Raw genomic sequence first — 22,776 nt, forward strand, 5'->3', positions numbered from 1 at the left:
TTTAAGTGTTTGATTTTGAAACAAACTTCTGAATACACATTTAGCACCATTTCCCCTTTTTCTAGGCTAATGGATAAAAACTAAAATAGTATTCTACTCGCAGGGGTTATGCCGATTTGTCGACCACACAAGTTTATTGTGTAACTAAAGCAAGACATTTGTCCGCCAATTGTAACACTTAGAAATGCCGTCGTGGAGACGGCGTGGCGTAATCGCGTGTAGGGGTGACATTAGAAACGTCAGACATTCAGGGGCCTTTTCTGTTAAAAACCTTTCTCTGGAATCTGGAACTAGGAGCTCGAGGGAAAATTGAGAAAAAGAGTTGGATCAACTGTTGTTGTGTGTTCAGGGGCTTAGGATGGTCTGTCCGACCCCTGCTGTGTGAACTTTCTGCTTGAAGAAGGAAAAAGAAGGTTATTGGCGTTGGAGCCTTGAAGAGATACAAGTGCATTGAGTTTGTCTGGCTCCCGAGTTTGGCAGAAGACTTGAGTGACTATCCTGCATAGTTATTTTATTCATTATGAATTCCAAAAAAAAAAGACTAGTTAAAGTTTTGAACTTCATTCGCATTTGGATGAACAATAATTGTCATTGTGGCAAGTAAGGAAAAATCAGAAAAAGCATTTTACTTGAATTTGAGGAAAAAAAAAATGCTTATTGAAATGCAGCAGAAAAGGTACGATTATTTTAACTAATAGTTTCAAAGCATTATTTTAACCTTTCCCTATTTATATAAGTATATATATATATCTTCCGTTAAATATTGAAACCTAAGAGTTCTAAGTAAGTTGCTGGGATGAAAAAATTGGTGTGAAAAGTTTCAAAAAAGAAAAGAAGGAGGGGGGGGGGGACAAATGAATGTTTTTTTTTTTTTTTTTTGCTGTAAAATTTCAGAAGAAAATGCAATCTTAAAATATTATTTTGGAACATTCGAACATGTACATCATTAAAATTACCATTTACCAAACCAAAGACAGCTGAAATACGTTTCAAATATTTTTTTAACCAATAGAGAAAATGAATAGCCAAAGCGTTATAGAATTACATAACAAGTTTCAATTAAAAGATAAACATGATAACTTCCTAGGACACACCCGTACAAAGATAAAGAAAATATGTTTCAAATAGAGGAAAAGATTCAAACTCTTGTATAGAAAAGTCACACCTGTAACTCTAATGAGTGTTTAAAAAATGAGTTTTAAAAAATTTACGTACAATGAAAGTTATCAAGAGATTCAGGATTCCTGATATTTAAATAAAGTAAAAAAAGTTATCTTATTAGGTATCACTAAAAAATACCACCTGTATTCAAAACGTTAAACGTTTAACCCTACCTCAATTTAAAATATAAAAGCTTTAAATTATCTTAGTCTGTAAGTTCAAAATGTTAACAGATTGTTTTAAGATTGCATAATTTTGTACTTTAAACAATTAAAAACAGAGTGAAAATTGAAAATTTCGTCGTGAAAAACTAAAACAGCTAAAATGTTTTTTAAAAAGAAAATCTGGAGGAGGATCTCCTACCTTTTTTCTTTTAATAAATAAAATGATTTAGGAAAGTAGCTTAGGAGAGAGAGGGACGGAGGAATGGCAGAACCTAACCATTTTCTTTTATCTTATGGTAATGAAATGTAATCTAAGTTGCGTTTTTAAAAACTTACTGCAGGAGGGCCCTATGACATCAGCGAAGATCGTCTGAAACGTCTTTTTTTTTATTCAATTTCAGAAAGTTGTCGAGAGAGAGAGCCTCTGAACCTTGTTTACCACAAATGGCCTACAATGGCACTTTTAAGACCTCAATTTTCAAAAAAATTTCGAGCGAAATCACTTCGCATCACCTTCTCCTAACGTCACCAATAGTCGTTTAACGTTTAAAACTATATGTTTAGAACTACAATTCAAAAAACGCTTGGGGAAACACTCCCATTCTCCTTTCTTAAATCCTGTGGTGTAGCAAAGATTCTGTTTCGGAAGAGGCCCAGGTTCTTAGGTTCTTACCTCAAGGAGATTATCACATCAATTATTTTTCATTGAATTGCTAAATTGGTTTCATTATAGATTATGCTAATTATTTATATCTGCTTATTATTAATTAATATTTGTTTAAAACTCCAATACACTCCTATTTGTTAAGTCTAAGTATTTTTAAAAAGTGATAAATAACCTCAAAATTTATGCATGAGTCATATGCTTAACTAGAGGACAGAAATGCTGACATGTTTTCTCCTTCAGTATTTCTGAATGTGGTGTTTGGGAACTGACTCTGCAAAGGCTATGTTTTGCTAAGTTGGATGAGGGGGAGGAGTGGAAGGTCTTACCTAAAATTGTTTAAAACTTAAAACCAGAAAACCGCATTTTTGAAAACATTACGGAAGTGCTTGGTAATCGGGGGGCTCGCCCCCGAAAATCTTCCGAAATTAAAAGCCGAAAAACAAGGTTTTAGGCTCTCTTTGATGTCCAAGAAGGGTTATGCCCTCGGCTCCTCTCCCTGGGCGCTAGGCCCCTCCCCTGGCTACGCCGCTACCCAAATCTATCAAAGTTGTCTAGAGAAATTTTTTTTTTCAAGACTTACGCTCTTAAAATTTTTCTGTGGGGCAGCCCCCGAACATCATCGCAGAGATCGCGTAAAAATACATTTTTCGAACATCATTTGCAGAAAATTTACGGGGAGAGTCTATGAAACCCACTCTTTTCCCCACAACACTAGAAATATGTCATTCCCCTCTCCTTTCCTTAATATCACCAATGGTGGTCTATGATTGCTTTTCTGGAACTTTAATTTCACAAAATCTCCTAGGGAATGCCCCTGAGCCCCAGCGGAACGAAACATGACTTACTATCACCTGTTTAAGTCTTCAGTTTCGAAAAATTTCCCGAGCCTGCTCTCCCCCTAACATCGTCAAAGACTGTCTAAAGTTTCATTTTTATAATCTTCAGGGGCAGAAACCTCTGAACACCACTTTTTCTAGCCTAACATTACTAGGATGATATAACTTATTTTGCAAACTATTTCTCTCATACAAAGCAATTCTTCTGATTTGTATACTTAAAATCCCTATTTGTGCGCCATGGAAATGTTCAATCAGAATCAAAGTACTCAAAGATACCAAAACGAATGATTACCATGAGGGTGCCCCCTCCCCCTCAAAAAATTATATACAACATAATTAATTCACCATTATATTATAAAACGTTTTGAGTAGAAAATGTTCTTATGTGAAGAGGATTTTCGCCCCTTCTTCTTTGTCACATTTTCCATGTATCAACTTTTGGAGAGGGGGAGAATTGAAGAGACTATGTTCATTCACAACACACACAAACTAATTTATTTTCTACATACGGAAACAGTATACATGATGGGCAGCCAATTTGCCCTTTTTCCCGAATAGCGGTCAAGAGATATCCATAAATTTATCCCGCTATTCGGTCAGGAGATTTTTTTTGCAGTCATGCCTTCATAACTGCCTATAGCCATATGAACTCAGGCGCTCTCATGCATCTGCGCAGAAGGCAATCGCGGAAAGCCCCATTACGCAATTATGGAGATCCCAAGTTATTAATCTTGGGATCCCTGTCAAGTGTTACGAATGTAACCACGTGGAGCATATAATTTCTTACATTATGTGTTAAATTTTATATGGATAAAATACGTTTTCTTTTTCTTTTTTTCGAATTTCCTCAAAACGTCTCCTCCAAAATTCCTTGTAATTCCTCATTGCTGTTTTCTCTAGCTAATCTGCCACTGTTCACTGGACATCTGTAAATGCCTACCCTTAGTGCTGGTGTAGAGAAACCTAAGCTCTATGCTCCTTCCCAACTATTATTCCAATAGAGGGCGCTGCAAGTGCTTATTGAATTAAGTAAGTTGATTATGGAAAAATTGAGTGGCAACTCTGACAGTGGGAGAGATGGATAGAATTCGAAACACGAAGCGCAAGCTCCGTGGAAGCGAGTAATTTCGCTGTTTAGAATAAATGATTTGGTTTAATCACCAATATGTAAATATGTACATAGTCTTCAATAAACATGTTAAGTTCACTTCGAGTCGTGATAATTTGAACCTATCACTGAACCACCGGATTGATATAGAATTGCACATTTTTTCCCACATGGTGCATCGGCATCGGAAAGATGAACTATTGAATTTTAGTAAGTGAATCTCATTTGGATAGCATTTTTATGCGAAGACTGCAAAAGGTAGGAACTTTTGAATCATTTACATTGTTGAAAATCATTGAAAATGGAACCAAAATCATTTATACAAAAAAGAACTGTTCTTCGCTCTTCTACTACGGTAATCGTAAAAAATGTTGATAAATACATAGAAGAAGAGCAAAATGAAGAACTAGAAAATTGTTTAGAACTGTTAAATAGCAAGGAGATAGAACTTGATAACTTAGATGAAAAAATACAAATTTTGATAGAAGACGAGAAGAAACTAGATTCTGATATAGAAACTTCCATGAATTATAAAGATAAAATAACTTTGACGAAATGTCGGATAAATCGTTATTTTAAGAAATTAGAGCAGCGAAATGAAAATAAAACGTCCATTAATAACGTATCAAATAATTCCTCTCTTATCGATGAAATTCGAAACCAAACACAAAGTAACGTACGGTTACCAAAAACTTCCATCCAAAAATTCAACGGTGATTACGGTGATTGGATAAATTTTTGGAATTCTTTCGAAGTAACTATTCACAAGAACACAACACTTTCAAAAGTCGAAAAATTCAACTATTTGAAAAGTTATTTGAGCGGAAATGCTGCTAGTGCTATAGAAGGTTTTTCGATTTCGGAAACAAACTATGATTCTGCGATAGACATTCTCAAAAATAGATTTGGTCAAAATGACTTGATAATTAACACGCACATTTCCAATCTCTTGAGTTTGACCATGGTACAAAGCTCAAATGAAGTTACGAAATTAAGAAAATTGTATGATAAAATTAACGTACAAATAAGAAGCCTTTCTTCACTCAATGTCCAACCCGAGAGTTATGCGAATATGTTAATTCCTGTTTTGATGAAAGTAATTCCTGCTGATATCGCTCTAGAATTTCACCGCAATAGAGAGAATTCAGCCAATATAGATTTGAATGCATTTCTAAACTTTCTCCGTTCGGAGATAGAATCTCGGGAAAAAATCGCTAGTATAAAACTTCCGCCTTCGAATAGCAGTGAACAGATTAACACAAGTACTTTGAATAATAAGCAGTTCAGAAAGATCCCTTCCAGATCACAGCACTTTACAGAAAATAGATGTCCTTCAACACATGAGCTAATTGCTAAAACGTCAATAAATCTTGACAAGTGTCTATTTTGCTCAGAAGATCACGAGTGGGGAAAAATGCGTAAATCTCAACGTGGATGAAAAAAGGAATGTATTGCGGGGGGATGGCAGGTGTTACTTATGCCTTAGAAAAAATCACAGAATATCTGCTTGCCACTTTAAGGCAACTAAGCGTTGCAAAATTTGCAAAGGAGCTCATTCCGAGGCGATTTGTTATAAATCCCATTCAAAGTTAAAATATAATGACACCGACAAAAAAGAAGCAAGTTCACTTTCGAGAAATAATGATAATCAATTTGAAAAAAATAAGGAAATCATTTCTGCCGTATCACATTCTAAATCCAATTCGATGCTTTTGCAAACTTGCTCGGTAAGAGTCAAAACAGAACAAGGCATAAGCTATCCGCGTCTTCTTTTGGACAATGGAAGCATGAAGTCTTTCATTACACAAGAATTAGCTAATAAATTAGATCTTGAAGTAATTAGAAAAGAAAAATTATCGGTTTACACTTTTGGAATTACTGCGCCAATTCAAAAGACTTACGACGTCATTAGATTAGTACTTGAATATAGAAGTTCCCCTAATTCTAGAATAGAAGTTGAATTATTGGTAACCGATCACATATCAGGTTCGGACATTCCTCCACCAAAATCAAAAGAAATTAGACAAAATAAACTGCTACGAAATTTGATATTAGCGGATTCTCTTGACAGTCAACAACCTGTTGGCATTTTGATCAGAGCAGATTATTACTACAATATAGTAACGGGTCACATTAAACGTTTGAACAAAAATATTGTCGCTGTAGAAACTATTTTTGGCTGGAGCCTACAAGGACGAGAAGGAGAAGATAACTTTACTTTATCATTTAATGTGATAGTAGAGGAAGATTTAATCTCGAAGCAAATAGAAAAATTTTGGGATTTGGAAAATTCCGGACTCATATGCGAAAATCAAAATTATAATTCAACCGAAAATGAAATCCTCAAACAGTTCGAATCTGATGTAGTATACGAAGATTGTCGGTATAAAGTTAAATTAATATGGAAAAGTGACACATCAAGATTGGATGATAATAGAGAAATCGCGGAACAAAGGTTCAACCGACTTAGAAATCGTTTCAAAAAAAATCCGCAACTATTTTCTGAATACCAAAACATAATACAAGATTACTTGAAACAGAATATAATTGAGCCCGTCACAGACGAAATGGATAGAGAAAATATCGTGTTTTATTTGCCTCATAGGGAAGTAATACGTGAAGATAGAACCACAAGCAAATTACGAATTGTTTTTGATGCGTCATCACATGACTCAAACTCCGCATCTTTAAATGACTGTCTCCACGTTGGCCCAAATTTGTATCCGGAGATATTCGAAATTCTGTTAAGATTTAGATATTATCCAGTAGCATTTACTGCAGATATAAAGCAAGCGTTCTTACAGATTCTCTTGGATAAAGAAGATCGAGACGCAACCAGGTTTTTCTTCACTGACTCCCCCACCAATGACAATATCCCGCCTCTTGTTTATCGTTTTTCAACAATTCTTTTCGGACTGAATAGCTCATCATTTTTACTATCAGCAACTCTCAAACATCACTTTAAAAAGTATAAACAAGTCTACCCTGAAACAGTTAGTAGTTTAGAAAATAATGTTTATGTAGATGATGTAATTTTAAGTCGAGACACAGTCAGAGAAGCCTTGACTACTTCTTTGGAAACAATCCAGATATTCAAGGAAGCGAGCATGCAACTGCACAAATGGCATACCAATTCGAGAGAATTACATGAACTTTGGGAAAAAGAAGGCATAATTTCAAATGCAAATTTTCAAATTTCTGATGTTGAAAACACCGCCTTAAAAGTTCTGGGCATGGCGTGGAATAATTCGAGGGATTTACTGTATTTTGATATTCGAAGCCTATTGTCATTTTTATCGAAGCCAATTGAGACAAAAAGGTTTATTCTACAAGTGTTAGGACGAATTTTTGACCCAATAGGAATTTTGGGACCCTTCACTGTAAGAATCAAACTCTTGATTCAGAAGATTTGGGCATCACATATAGATTGGGACGAGCCACTTCCTGAAGATTTGATCTCCCTATGGAGAAAATGGTGCGAAGAGTTGCATCAAATGAATAAATTCAAAATCCCTCGACATTATTTTTTTGAAAGTTTGTGCTCAGACATTAGAAATGTCGAATTACATTGCTTCTCAGACGCTAGCACAGTGGCATATGGTACAGTTGCGTACTTACGTTTCAAGACGAATGATAAAGAAATTCAAACGACGTTCATTGCTTCCAAAAATAGGGTAGCGCCATTGAAAATACTCACCTTACCCAGATTAGAACTAATGGGGGCATTACTATCTGCCAAACTGGGAAATAATATAGTGAGAATTTTGAATTTAAATATTCCTTGTTATTTTTGGACCGATTCAAGCATAACGTATTTTTGGATCAAGAAACAGCCCGATGCATTTAAACCCTTTGTTAAGAATCGTGTTCAGGATATTCAGAAGTTGACGTCACCAAATAATTGGGGACACTGCAGAAGTTGTGATAATCCAGCGGACTTAGTCAGTCGTGGAGCAAAGATCTCAAAGTTGATTAATGAACCCCTTTGGACACAAGGTCCACCTTGGTTGAGACTTTCGCCTGACCATTGGCCAAAATTGATCCATGAGAAAATAGTAGAAGAATCTCAGCTAGAATATAGAAAAAAATCCCTGGAGACACATGAACTTGAATGTATAGTCGAAAATAGAGAAGACCCAGTTGATTTATCCAAATATAGTGACTTAGAAAAGTTGTTGAGGGTTACAGCATGGACAAAACGCTTTATCGCGAAATTGAGAAAATCTAGTAACATACAAGGAGCTCTAATTACAGAAGAGCAACACGAAGCAGAAAATTTATTGATACGATGTGAACAAAAGAGACACTTTGGAGAAGAATTTAAATCTTTAAGTGAGGGTAATTCGGTTGAAAAGAATTCCCCGTTGTACAATTTCGCCCCCTACATCGATGAAAAGCAAGTCATGAGATTAGGAGGAAGATTGGAGTTCTCAGCGTTTTCTTTGGATAATAAACATCCAGTCATCTTGCCTACAAACTCCGCGCTAACAAGACTGATAGTACTTAAAGAGCATGAAAAAATAATGCACAGAGGTACATCTGCTACTCTAGCCAAAATTAGATCTCGCTTCTGGATCCCGAAGGGGCGCCAGTTAATTAAAAAGATCAACAAAAAATGCTTGATTTGCCAGAAATATTTAGCCAAACCAGCAGATCAAATGACAGCGCCTTTACCGAAAGATAGAATCCAAGAGTCACCACCATTTTCCATTTGCGGAATTGATTTTGCGGGACCTGTATATGTAAAGAACTACAAAGATATGCAAAAGTCGTATATTGTTTTGTTTACCTGCGTAGTAACTCGTGCCGTACATCTTGAACTTGTGTCAAACATGTCGACACAAGCCTTTTTACTTGCATTCAGAAGATTCTTAAGTAGAAGAGGGAATTGCAAAATCATTTATTCCGATAATGCTAAGACGTTTAAGAAAGCTGAAGAAGAAATGAGAAAGTTTTCTAAAATATTGGAAGATGATACATTTAAAAATTTCATAGCTAAAGAAAGAACACAATGGAAATACATCATCGAAAGAGCCGCATGGTGGGGAGGATTCTATGAACGCCTTGTTAGATCGGTTAAGGAATGTTTGCGAAAAGTAATAGGAAAAGCCCTTCTGACGTTCGAGGAAATGACAACGCTTCTAACAGAAGTGGAAACAGTTTTGAACTCGCGCCCACTATCTTACAAATACAACGAGATAGATGAACCTGAAGCATTAACTCCCTTACATTTTTTAAATTATGCAAAGAATGACCACAGCTATCCAGTTCACTTCTCTGATCTCATCGCCAAAACTTCTCCTGACCAATTGAGAAGAAGAAAGGAGTATCAGACAAAACTGTTAAAGAACATTTGGCTGAAATGGAAAACCCAATATCTTCTAGATTTAAGAACTGGACATCGCTTGGATTGCAGTAAAGAAGGAAAATCTCTCAAGACAGGGGACGTGGTACTTCTCGAAGGAAGTAACAAAAATAAGTTCTTGTGGCCTTTAGGTATTATTACAGAACTCTTTAAAGGACGTGATGGACTTGTTCGTGCCTGCACAGTTAAGACAAAGGACGGACAATACAGGAGGCCGATACAACTAGTGTATCCTTTGGAAATGATCAATGGACAGTGAAAAAAAAAAAAAAAACTTTTGGAACTTTAATTTTTTTTTCTTTCCTATATATTAGTTAAACGATTTGATATTTTAGAACTTTAATTTCTTTATTTTTGATTTTTGAATTTATCTAATTATTTTTCATTTGATATTCATTACTTATTGAAAAGCATAATAATTTGAATATAGTATTATTTGTTTCTCTAAATACTTTTTTATATTGCTATATTTATTTTTGTTGTGTAAAATTGTTATTGTTATATTTCAATATATTTTGATTACAAAGAAAATGTAAACTCGAGGAGTTTAGGTGGGGAGTGTGTAGAGAAACCTAAGCTCTATGCTCTTTCCCAACTATTATTCCAATAGAGGGCGCTGCAAGTGCTTATTGAATTAAGTAAGTTGATTATGGAAAAATTGAGTGGCAACTCTGACAGTGGGAGAGATGTATGTATAGAATTCGAAACACGAAGCGCAAGCTCCGTGGAAGCAAGTAATTTCGCTGTTTAGAATAAATGATTTGGTTTAATCACCAATATGTAAATATGTACATAGTCTTCAATAAACATGTTAAGTTCACTTCGAGTCGTGATAATTTGAACCTATCACTGAACCACCGGATCTACATAGAATTCCACATTTTTTCCCACAGCTGGATTTAAAGGGAGGAGGAGACGGGGGTTGCCAAGGGCGGCGACTTCTAGGAGGCGGCAAATTCACACTATTTTTGTTTTTTTCGTTGAAACTCAATTTTAAAACTTGAAAGATGGATAGGGGCGGCAGTTTCGATATTTGCCCCGCCTCGGAAAAAAATGTAGATTCGTCACTGCCTACCCTCTCCCTTAAAGCATCCTTAAATAGCCTAAAACTGTGTTTTCAAAACTTTAATTTCGAAAAACCTTCGGGGAAGGGCCCCCGAGCCCCCTATCCCTTTCCTTCGCGCCAATAAAGATGGCATAAAATCTTTGTTTTTAGAAATTTCTATGGAAAAACTTTCGAAAACAACCTTTTCTAGAAAAAAAAAAAAGCCCCATATTGACTCCAGCGAAAAAGATGAGAATGAATCCACGATCCTCTTGCTCCTTATATAAACCAAGCCTAAAATCATGGTTTTAGTATGCCAATTTCGGAAATTTTACGGAGGACAGCAGTCTATCTTGACTTGAATCGAAATTAATGCACCCCTTAGTATCACTGAAGCAGTATCACTGAAGCACCAAAGCTTGTCGTCTACAATTGCATATTTCATACTGCAATATGAAACCAATTCTGGTCAGAGGCCCTGAATTATTATATATATATATATATATATATATATATATATATATATATATATAATGTGTGTACGTATGTATCTATTGGGTCGGCAAAATGTTAGGAGTCAGTCGGCAAAACCTGTTTCAACACCCCCCCAAATGAATGTACCTAGCGACGGCCCTGAGTACAAGCATCCACTGTCGAAATATTGCTATGTATAAGGAGGTTTATGATGAATCTGGCATTTCTCCAAACAATTAGAATTTGGCTGATATAAAAAGGCATAGTTTGGCCGTTGGTAACGTAATTTGCATCATCAATATCTCTTTCCTGCTTACTTTACTAAGCATTATATCAACATAAAATCTGGTATGCAATAAAAGTTACAATGTTAGAAAAAAAATATTTATGCATACTTTTTGCAATATGCTATGCAGTGTACATATGAAAAGGTTTGATTGGGAAGAAGCTGTAAAGCAACATTATGGCCACTAGCGCAGCCGGAATTTAACAAACGACTATAAATTTATGTAATTGTAATACTTTTCATGAAATCCCATCCTAGGATTGGTAATTTGCCCCCAAACCAAAGGCGGATCGTACAGGGGGGAGAACAAGGTAGGCAACTGCCCCCTCACTTCCCAAAGTTAAAGGGCCTTTCCCCTTCACTTTCAGAGTTAAAAATTAATGATCCATTGAAAAATGATTTTTTGTCGTGTGGATTGATTTATTTCACGAAGGTAAAAACTAAAAAATCCAACCCCCCCCCCCCCCCCAAAAAGAACCTTTTTCATTTTATTTATAAGAATTGAACTTAAAAATGGGACTTAAACTTAATTAACTACAAACTTAAGAACGAAAGGGGAAAGTCTGCGGGGGCCTTTCGTTCTGATTTTTGATGTCATATTCCATATTTTTAGAATTTATTAAATCAGTAATATTAAAAGCCAGTAATATAGCCCAATTTTACAAAAAAAAAACCAGCTTCAGGGACCGAGCCCCCTAACCCCTACACTTCCTTTGACTCCCCCCCTTTTTTGGTTCACCAGCCGCCTGTGCCCAAAACCAAGGCTGCTGTGGCGTTGGCACATAAAGCACTCCATCACTGCAAATTCCTGATAGTTACCACTAAACAATAATGAACTATTTGGTACTTGGGATGTTTTCATGCTACTGAGAGAAAAAAATACTTATAAAATATCTTTGAAACCCCTCTCTTCGTAAAATCCTGGACATGGGCCTGTATTCTAGAGTGTCAATAAAAGCATCAGATTTCACAGATAATGGCGCTGATTGCAGTGTTCATTCAATAGCTTAAATCCTATTAAAAATAACTTAAAATACAAAATGAAATGAACAGATTTAAGGTAATACAGTATAACTTTGATTTAACGCTACCTGATTTAAAGATTTCCTCATTTTTATTAAATGAGTTACTAATTGTGTGTGTGTGAGGCAGCGAGAAACAAAAGGATGCAGGTGACAAATTAAAAATTTTCAAACAACCAGTACAAATGCTCGGTCAAACTCCCCTCTGTCTTGAGGCAAGAGATAATACTAGTAGCCCTGGTATGTGCTGCTATACAGCATGATTTAGAAAAAAAAATCAATGAAATCCTACCTAAGAACTTATCTTTAAAGACCTTTTACTCTAAACTTGAATATGTCTACTTAATTGGAGAAATTGTGTGGAAAACAGCAGCAAAAATTTGACTTTTTTTAATGAATCTTTTAAAAAATAAATCACAAAACTCATGGACAAAAAATACAATTTAACATTTTTCAAGCACTTGAAGATGAAGCTGTTTACTTCAAGCAGTTTTCATGTACTTTTTTTAAATGTACAAACTATGAAAAGGAGAATGAATACATTTTATCAAGTGTCGCTTAATTTTTTCATTTACAGTTATATTTAGTGAAATCATTTTTTTAAATATCTTTTGGCTGATTAAATTTTATTCAAATAATAATAAAATGGTATTTTTTATTGAACGAGATTTTTTTTTTCAATCATTATTATGAGAGTTATTCAGAAACTCAAGTCTGAATGAATGTCACACATGCATGCCAACTTCCGGCATGCGTAGCGCCTCAAATGCCATTTGCATTGGTAGGGGAGGGTGGTGCACCTTGAGACACTGTAAATTTCAGCTTTTGTAAACAGAAATTAATTTTCTTAGGACATCATAGATGACAGCAGGATTTACTTTTCAAAATACACAAGATTTAGTGTATTTTGGAATTTCCTCATTAACAGATAAGCACTAATCTAATTTTCTCTGTTTTCAAAGGTTCAGAGTTATATTAGTGGGTGGTTTCATTATTGAAATTTTCAAGTGGGAAATGAAATAATTTAAATCATTGCATGTGGGATTCAAAACATGTCCTTTCATTACAATTTAAAGATTAAAAAATGTCTTATACTGCTAAGCATAACTTTTAAGAAGTTTGTATACAATAACAACCTAAGTGGGGCAGGTTGGGACACACAATGGTGGGGCAAGTTCAGACACTGTCTTATAAATGTACAGTACAGAAAAAGTCTATTTCATTGTACTTAATAAATTTGATGAAGGATTTAAATAAACTAAAATTGAGAAAAAGGTTTTCTGCTCTTGAAACAGCTGTAGAAAATGTTCTTTAAAATGATATTTCAATTAGAGAGGCTGCTAAAACATATGGATTGAGTAAAAAAAAACTCTAAAGATAGTTTAATAACTAAATTTAAAATAAATATGGAACCTAACGAAATTTGTTAGGATATAAGTTTGCAAATAAACATTTTTTAATCAATTAGGATTAGTATTTTTTATTCATTTAAGTTTTTTTGCTAGTGTCCCAAGGTACCCTAACTAGTGGGACAGTTTGAGAGGTTCTAATGACTTCCTAATTTTTATCATGAAAATTTAATTTGATGAAATAATGAAGTCAAATAAAATTTAATCGAAACAAAAATGTTTAAATTACATGTCCAGCTAAGTTTGTTGAAACTTGATTTGAAAATTAAATCTATAAAAATCACTATCTAAAAAGTGTCCCAAGGTGCCCTTCCCCTATTGTTGCAGTGTGCTAAGTACAGTGCTATTTCAAAATGTTTAAAATGAACGATCAGCCAGAGGACTGTGAAGTATGGTCAGAGATTTGGTGTTTGACAGCAAAGAACATTCCAGCAGTGAAAATTCATAGACAGATAAGCAATGTGCATGGCCCAAATGTGATGAATAGGAGCAAAGTGCGTAAGTGGGTGAGAGCTTTCAAGGGTGACGGGAAAATGTTCATGCAGAACTGCGTTCAGGTCGACCACCAGTGAGCACAGATGATTCCAGATTTGTTCCAGAGAAGTCCAGACTTGGCCTCAAATGATTTTCACTTATTCCGCCACCACAGATTACGAGGTGAAACAAGCAGTTCAAGATTTATCCTCACAGGCGGCAGACGTTTACAACTTAGGTATACAGAAGCTAGTAGAACGTTATGACAAATGTTTCAATTATGGAAACTATGTAGAAAAATAGAGATACACGTAACAAATTTAAAAAAGTTTTTTGAAAAAATCTGTAATGATTTATGTTTGATAAGCAAACGGACCTTAGTTTCCAAATAACCCTCATATTTCATTGTTTCACAAAGCTAGTTCTCTGTTTACATTGGGGTCTTTCATGCAGAGTTGCTGAAGACTCATTGATTTAGGAATAGGAGCTTCCACTGAATGTAGGAGTTGGGGTTTGTTGGTCTGTGTTTCTAGTTTTCATTCTAATTTTTATTTTGATCAACAATTTATTCTGACTTTTAACCATAGAATGAATTACATATTTTTCATCATCCAAGATTTGTTTAATGTTCTGATCATTTTTTTTAATGCTTATTTTTAAACAGAACCAGGCTCGTCATTTATTGGGCCAAGAGGAGGTGATTGTGTCCACTTAGCTCTGAGAAATTAATATTGATATGTGTGTGGGCATGGTTTTTGATATAATATACATTCAATGCAGAATCTCTGCTTCTCTATTAAAAAAATTTGAAATGACAGTCCTGAACACAATCCTTTGAAGCAGACTAAGATGATACAAATATGGGATACCTTGATCCATCTTATGTGGCACCTCAGACAACATTATAACAACTTTTGCTACAAAATTACTGGTGAATATTATTTAATATTGTAACAAATTACTAATTGCTTTAATCTAAAACGAAAAACATTAACAAAGCAACTTTAGAGTGACTCATGCTCGTAGCATATTCAATATATATATATATATATATATATTTCTACTTCCTTCAACTGTAGTTAACATTATATTCAATTTATATATTTTTGTTCAATGGTGCACATTAGTTAGGTATTAGCAATAGTAAAAAAATTTCAAATTATTTTTCCTATTCACACACTTACTTTTTTTTCCACAAGTTTAACACTGTATTTCACAGTAGGATCTCTTAACAACTTGGGAGGTTGCCGCTTTTTTTGCATTAAATAATGTATCAAAATTGCAGTAACTGAAATGAGTCCTAGACTCACAACTAATGGTATAACCTGTAAATAAAAAAAAACGTAAATAAATATAGCTATAAGAAAAATATATTACCTTTTATGTATAATTATAAAAATTTAGGATCATGAATGTTTTACAATTAAAAGTCAGTACAAAAATATCATAACAAAAAATCCATATGGTCCACACAAAGAAAATTATCTCCAAAAGAAAGAGTTTTCTTTTGGAGAGAGAGTCTTTTGAGGGATATTTTTCCTTTTTAAGGGGGAGGCTATGGCTTTGGGGGTCTTTGCAACTTGGGGGGAGGGGTGCGCCCTTGTTCTTGGTGGGGATGGGCACCTGTCGTAGAACCCTGGTATAATGAACCTAAGACAGAGCTTCCCCAGGATTAAAAAAGGGAAGAGGGTGCTGTTTTTTAAAAACAGGAACTTTTTTGAGAAAAGGGAATTATTTCGAAACTAAAAGTAGACCACGGGATGAAACCTGTATCGTGTCAAGTCGTTTACCATATCTTGTAACTACGTGATTTTTCGTATTTTGTATGAGTGTCCTTAACAAGAAAACACAATGTTTCCACCCTAAAACTTGCACTTTTTTTTTTTGAAAATGGAGAACGAATAACGTCAAAATCGATCGATTTTAATTCACTAGTAACAACAAATTCTCTCAACAGATGGCGCTGCGCATATTACATTATTGGATAAATATAAGTTTACTTGGATTTAAAATTTAAATCAAGTGTAAGGATATTTTATTTCTTTTACTCTTATTATAACAAAATATTTCATCGAAATTTGGCTAAAAATTTTTTATTTATCTTGTTCATTTTTAATCAAAGGAGTATTTTTTTTTTTTTTTTAATAACATGGCGGGGGGCCAAGGAAGCAAAAATGTGTTTTCTATTGAAAATAGAAGTGGGAAAATTAATTTTGCTTTCATCAAAAAGTTTTGCTAAAATTAAAGAATATAAAAATCGGTGGCTTGAATAAGAACAATGGTTTTCAACCTGTGGGTTGCGAGGAGTGGTTGGATTTTTTTTAGTGTTTTGTACTCTACTTTTTTTTAAAGTAGTGCACTAGAGAAGTGCACTACTTTATGTATGCCAATGTAGAATTTAAATCAAATTATGACTGCTTTTATTTATATTTTTTGAATAGCCGAATTATAAAAATGTTAATCTTTCAACTTTTTAATCCTTGCTTACAGCGAGTATCCATAAAAATTGTTTTAAAAAAGAAAAGAAAGGAAGAAATGATAATTTTAAGTACTATTTCATGTTCAAATGGGCTAATTTATTAATTGGAGCAAATTTTCGTTCAATTCCCAAACGGTGTGTGTATGTTTATTATTATTTTTTTTAAGTAGTGAAGTAGCAACTACATTTCAAAAGCAGTTTGTAGTAGTTTCATTTAAAAAAAAAGTAGTTGTATAGTTATAATTAGCTACATTTCATAAATTAATTGTCGTTGTAGTTCACAACAACAAAAAAAAAACTTAGTTTTCCAATGACTGGTGGCGATTATTTCTATTTTAAAGTTTGAACTCAATTTTTAGACTATTAAATAATAATAATTAAAAAAGCATCATTTCTATTCTCCTTTGTAGCAATCAGGCCCAAGACTAGGATTTCTCAAAAAAATCTAAAGAATTCGCTCTAAGAATTTTCCATCCCTGGTGGGTCAATCCATACAGGTGATACGGACGGGTGAGCTCGACCATTTTTAATTCTTTTGAAACTCATATCCCTAAAAGCTGCATATGAAAGATGCTTAAAACCACTTTTATTTTTTCTCTAAACTGTACATTTGATTTTTTAGGGGGCATCAAAAGTGGTTTTTGTAGTCAAAAATGGGACTTTTAGACCTTTGCATTTTGGCCCAAAATCTATTTGAATTACATTTATAACAGTTAATTTTACGCTTTGATGTTAAAGTGCATAAGATGATAGTCTTACATGCTGAGTTACGTGGCTGTAACCTTAATAATTAAAATAATGACAACAGTTTAAAGTTCAAGGTCAAATGTAAGAATTTGACTAATTTTAAAGGGGGATAACTCGCGTAGGGGACCAAAACACAAAATGAAATATGGTAAAAACTAATCATTGGAATCACGCTAATAAGAATATGTAACTGTTGCTGTGTGTTTGTTTGCCCTTTATAGATTACAGCCCCTCAAAAATTGGGAAAATGAAAAAAACGACAATTTTAGACCCTATATAAACCAAAAGGGAATAGAATTAAAAATAAAATATCTTGGCCAATTGAATATTTCATTCAAGTACTATGCATGCTATATCTATTGTTTTGTGTATTTGGTTTGTAAAAAAGATACAGGTCTTTGAAATTGAGAAATTTTGCTAGTTAATTCACACACTAAAACAGAAATAAAAACTGAAAACTTCATTGCACCCACTTAAATTACGTATATTGTGCTCTATATAATATATTATACTAAAAAACAACATATTGTAAGTATAAAAATAATTATTTTAATTTGATAATTTAGAAATATTTGGACATGAATGAGTAGTTCATACTTCATTGACAGCTTAAGCAGTTAATTTATAGACTATACTGACAATCTACACACACAAATTTTCAATACATACAAACATACTCTGTACATTAACTTATGTAACTGTTCTTAAACATATGCAAAAACGTAATCTACATGACGGAAGGGAAAAAAAATGCGTTTTTCATTTCTTGCTTGAGTAGTTATGAGAAAATGAACTCACAAGTAGTACATACTATACCGCAGTGTGCAGTAACTGCAGATTTTTCAATTTTCATTTTTTTGCATTTTTGAAATCTTTATTACTATATTTTATGGTACAAACATTTTTATTTGGCTGCAGCAGAAAAAAAAAGCATTTTTTTATCAGAGGTAACTAGCAGTAACTGCTTTTTTAGCAACATTTTGCGGGAAGTCGGCAGTATGTACTTACTGCTCTTTACCTGCCCACGGCAGAACGGAAACTTTCTCCCGTGGGCAGGCAAATGGCAGTAACTGCAATTTTTTTCCTTTTTTTTTTGGCATTTTTTAAATCTATATTTCTTCAGTTTTATGATGCAAACATGTTTATTTGGTTAGCGCTAAATAAAAGCATTTTTTTAAATCAGTGGTAATTAGCAGTAACTGATATTATCGCTACATTATGCAGGTAATCAGCAGTATGTACTTACTGCTCTATACCTGCCCATAACCATTGTCCGGAGAATGGAACATAAACGAATCGCCCCGAAAACTTGAACCAAGACACATAAACAGTTTTCGCTATTTTTTTTTAGCTCAACTAAGCGCAAGCAGTAACGCCTCGATGGGAGGTCATTGTATGACCTCTCAAAAATTTCCTTGATTCGGCAAAGTTAGAGAAAATATTGCATTCTTTAAAATTATTCCTAGTCGCTTCTCATTAGAAGTAGGTATGCGTGCCATGTCGTATTTTATCATTTGGCAAAATTTGGGAATTACCGTCTCTCGTGTTATCATAGGCCAAGCTATCATGTTAGTCTTGCCATGGATTTTCATAATGCACTGATTTTTTTTTCTTTTTGAAGCATACATTTTGGCTGCCTTTATTTAAAAGTGTTTTAATGCTTCAGATTCCCAGACATTTCTAAATAATGTATTAAAATTACATTTCTGTTTAAATTTTACAGGAAAAAAACTTTTTGTTATTCATATTCATTTGTATTCATTCTTTATTCCCTCCCCATTTTTTTTCTTTGACTTTTCTCACCGCAAATGTATTTCCACCCTTTTTTTATGGTGCTTAGGGCCTCTACCATTTAGGGGGCCCCAAATGGCTTAAACTGTTTTTGAAAATGGCAAAAATTATAATGTTTGGATACAATGGGGCCCCGATATCTTAATCGGGCCTTGTGTCTACTTACATTGGAAATAAGTGCAAACATCTGGTATTGCAGAAAAAATACAATAAAATTGAGAATAAAGCTCAAAAATTTTTGGTCCCCTACCGACTCCGCCCCGCACCCTGATTTATATATGCTATTCTGATAATCAGTATATTCACAATATCCATTCCTTTTCAATATATATATATTACATTCCATGCTTTCGAGGACGAGAGTAAAAAATGTTTCGTTAAAAGATCGAGAATCATTTTATAAAACATCTTTGCACAGTAAAATGTTTTAATATCAAAATTCCGTTACTTATCAAGTAAAAATTAACTTTAATGTACAGACAGATATATGTTATCTCCAAGAATTTAGGGATATTTATTAACAAGGAGATCTAAGAAACATATTTAATCATAGCAAACATAAGAGAAAGACACAGCCAGTGTTTGGCCACTATATGGTTGACAACTCCCTGTCTTGTTACTTAAAACCTTCGATCGAAGGCTTTAAGATTATTCTTGAACTAGCAATTGTTGGGAAAAGAAAGACTATGAGATGTCTTAAGAATGTAAACAAATCTGACCTTCCTGTACACTGTTTAAATCAAAGAAATGCTTGGATACATTCCAATTTGTTTTCGAAGTGGTTTTTTTGATATTTTTGAGTCTGCAGTAAGATCTTGGTAAGAAAAAGAACATTTGAATGGAGAGCTTTCATTATTCGACAACTGTTTAACTCATCCCGAAGACAACTCTTCGAAATCTAGAAATACCTGGAGTTCCTAATTCATTGCAGATTCTCTGAAATTTTCTGTAGATTCGACATTCATTAAAGCTGTATATTTCGTTTTCACAAGAAATTGCCTGAAAAACAATAAGTTCCGCCTATTTAATGGGTAGTGTATATAAGGTGTATCTGCAGAGACTGGCAGGGCCGATCCTAGCAGGTGTGCACCGCACACGGGCGGCCAAAGCACAGGGACCAATTTACACACCTGGGTGCCCCCCCACACAAAAAATATGATCGTAAGTAATGGATATTATTTTGATAGAAAGAAAACTTTAAAATAGCGATTTCATACGAAAAAAGTTAATAATTAAGATGTTTTGCAAAGAAATCATTTAATATAAATCTAAAATTAATTAATGGTTTTCATATTAAAAATTTTTTTACACTTGCAGATGGAAAAACTATGATACAAATGGTAAAGGTGTATGGAAAGCATAATGTGCTTTCTGCGCATCAATGATTCTTTACATATTTTCTCCTTTGTTTTCTTGTAGTAAATTCATCTATAATGTCCTCATTATCAAGTTTTAGGTCAAACTTTTTTCGATTGATAATAGAGTTAATAAAGATAATTTACTATCAGAAATGAGAGTAGGCAAAGGACACTTAATTCTCTTCAATAACAAAAATGATAGTTCTACACAACAATTGGCTAATATGCTTTCGTTTAATAAAAAAAAATGTCAAATGACAAATTTTCTTTGTTCCCTTTAGTTGTAGGCCCCGAACACTGATTCCTAAATTTAAAAAAAATGATGACAGAAATTTGGTGCCCCCTTTCCTTTGGTGCCCCGGGCAGGGGCCCTGAATGCCCTGCCGTAAATCAGTCCCTGCCAAAGCAAGGAGCAGCCGCATCATATAGTACTTTTAATCAAGCAAAATTCCTTAAGAATTTCTCACAAGATAAATTATAATAAGTCAAATAAATATGCTGAGTTTTAAATGTTCAGTTATCAAAGTAAGTGTTGATTTCCCGACAGCATAGCATAGTTTAAGAAAAACAGAATGTTAGGGAACATTGTGTTGGTTCATTGTCCATCAATATCTACTCTTTACACACATGCTTCATTTTGTTGCAAAATTTGTGACAGAACCGGTAATCAGGCATGGATACAGGGGAGGGGAAATGAGGGAAATTGCTCCCTCCTGAAGCATGAAAGGATGCCTTCTAAAACGAGCACCAAGGCCACTAATGTTTACCCACCAAGCTTTTATAGATCTAAACAGTGAAGATATATTTTATGTATATATATAAAGCTATGCTGGTTAGATACTCTCGCAAGCATTTCAAACAAAAAATTCTGTGTTCAACAATCGTGGATGCATGGAGAGACAATGTGATATTGTGACTCCCCTGCGTGTCAAACATATATGAATGACGAACTAAAACTAAAATTTTGTAATTTTCCCCCTTTACAGCAATTTTTTCTAATTAAAATCATGAATGAACTGCCCGGTTTCAGATCAGGTAGGAGGACGGGGCTCTTGCCGCGAGTAACAAATTTAAATGTGGCACCAAAACAAAGATCCAAAAGGCTGCTATGACCTCCTTGACGAGACTAAAGAAGACTAAAAATTGTGTTTTTAGGACTTTGATTTCGGAACATTTCGCTGGTTGAACCACCGGTCTTAAGGACCCAAATAAGTCTCTGATTCATCCCTTCCACCTTAACTTAATCAAACACTGCCTAAAAATGTTCGCTCCAAAATCCAAAATTTGTTTTCAGAGGACAGCCCTTCCTGTCATCAAAAATTGCTTAATGACATTTTTTGGATTTCTTTTTCAAAATTTTTGCGATGGAGGGCCCCGAAATCCATTCCCAAACATTACTACCATTACTAAAAACACTACTATTAGCGTTTTTAGAGGGGCCCCTAACCCCCTCTCACTTAATGTATTGAAAAAACAAAAAAAAAATTGCGTTTTTCAAACATCAGTTTTAAGAACTTTCAGAGAAGAACCCCGTATCCTTCTTTTCTCCAACGCGATCATTATACCTCAAAATTTTGTTTTTAGGTGGTTCCGTGGAGCCACAGAGCCCTTCCTGCCTAAACTAGCCTGAAATTGACTTCAGTTTCAAAAAACAGTTTCAGAGGGCACACTGAACCCCCGCCTGCTCTTTGTCTCATCGTTATCAAACAATACCTAAAATACGATTTTGAAACTTCAATTTCTAAAACATTCCCGAAAGACTGGCTGATGTGACTTTTCACGGCGCTAGAGCATACCCATCAATCGTCGAGGTGAGACGGACAAAAGTCTACAGTTTTTGCATTTCTCAGGTATTAATATTGAAAAATATCCGAAACATCCACTGAAGCTTCCCAGTTTCGTTAACGTCACCAAAGATAGTACAAAATTGAGCTTTTAGAAATATCCGTTTGGGAACCCCAAAATCCTTCCTTCCCAAAAATAGCCTAAAATAGATTTTAGTTCTGAAAATAATTTTGGTTCGTAATATTTTTACGTTTCTCCTAGCTTTTTCAAATACAGCCAAAAATGGTTTTTTTAAACAATAGTGCCCAGAAATTACCGGAGGAATGCCACCAAATCCTCTACCATCACCAAAGATAGACTAAATTTGCGTTATAAACTTCAATTTTGAAAACTTTCGATAAGAGACGATTGAATCTTCCTCCCTCTGTCAACAAAGATAATCCAAAATGATGTGTATAAAACTTCAGTTTCAGAAAATTTTTGGGAAGAGGGCCGATCCTTCCTATGCAGCTACGATCACAAAAAACAGCTTCAAATTGATTTCAATTTTGAAAGAATTTTAGGGAAGAACTCCAAAATTACTTTCCCCTGAAGTCTCGAAA

General features: G+C 34.3%; 1 protein-coding gene across 1 annotated transcript in view; it reads right to left on the minus strand.

The window, feature by feature from the left end:
* Positions 1 to 22,776, minus strand: part of LOC129230980 (NADH-cytochrome b5 reductase 3-like) — a 69,157-nt gene that overhangs the window by 43,843 nt on the left and 2,538 nt on the right. The window contains exon 2 of the mRNA XM_054865220.1: positions 15,199 to 15,339. Coding sequence (XP_054721195.1) covers positions 15,199 to 15,339 — 141 coding nt within the window. The remainder of the gene's footprint in view (positions 1 to 15,198; positions 15,340 to 22,776) is intronic.

This window comes from Uloborus diversus, chromosome 10 (genome assembly GCF_026930045.1).
Source record: "Uloborus diversus isolate 005 chromosome 10, Udiv.v.3.1, whole genome shotgun sequence".
In the NCBI taxonomy this organism is placed as follows: domain Eukaryota; kingdom Metazoa; phylum Arthropoda; class Arachnida; order Araneae; family Uloboridae; genus Uloborus; species Uloborus diversus.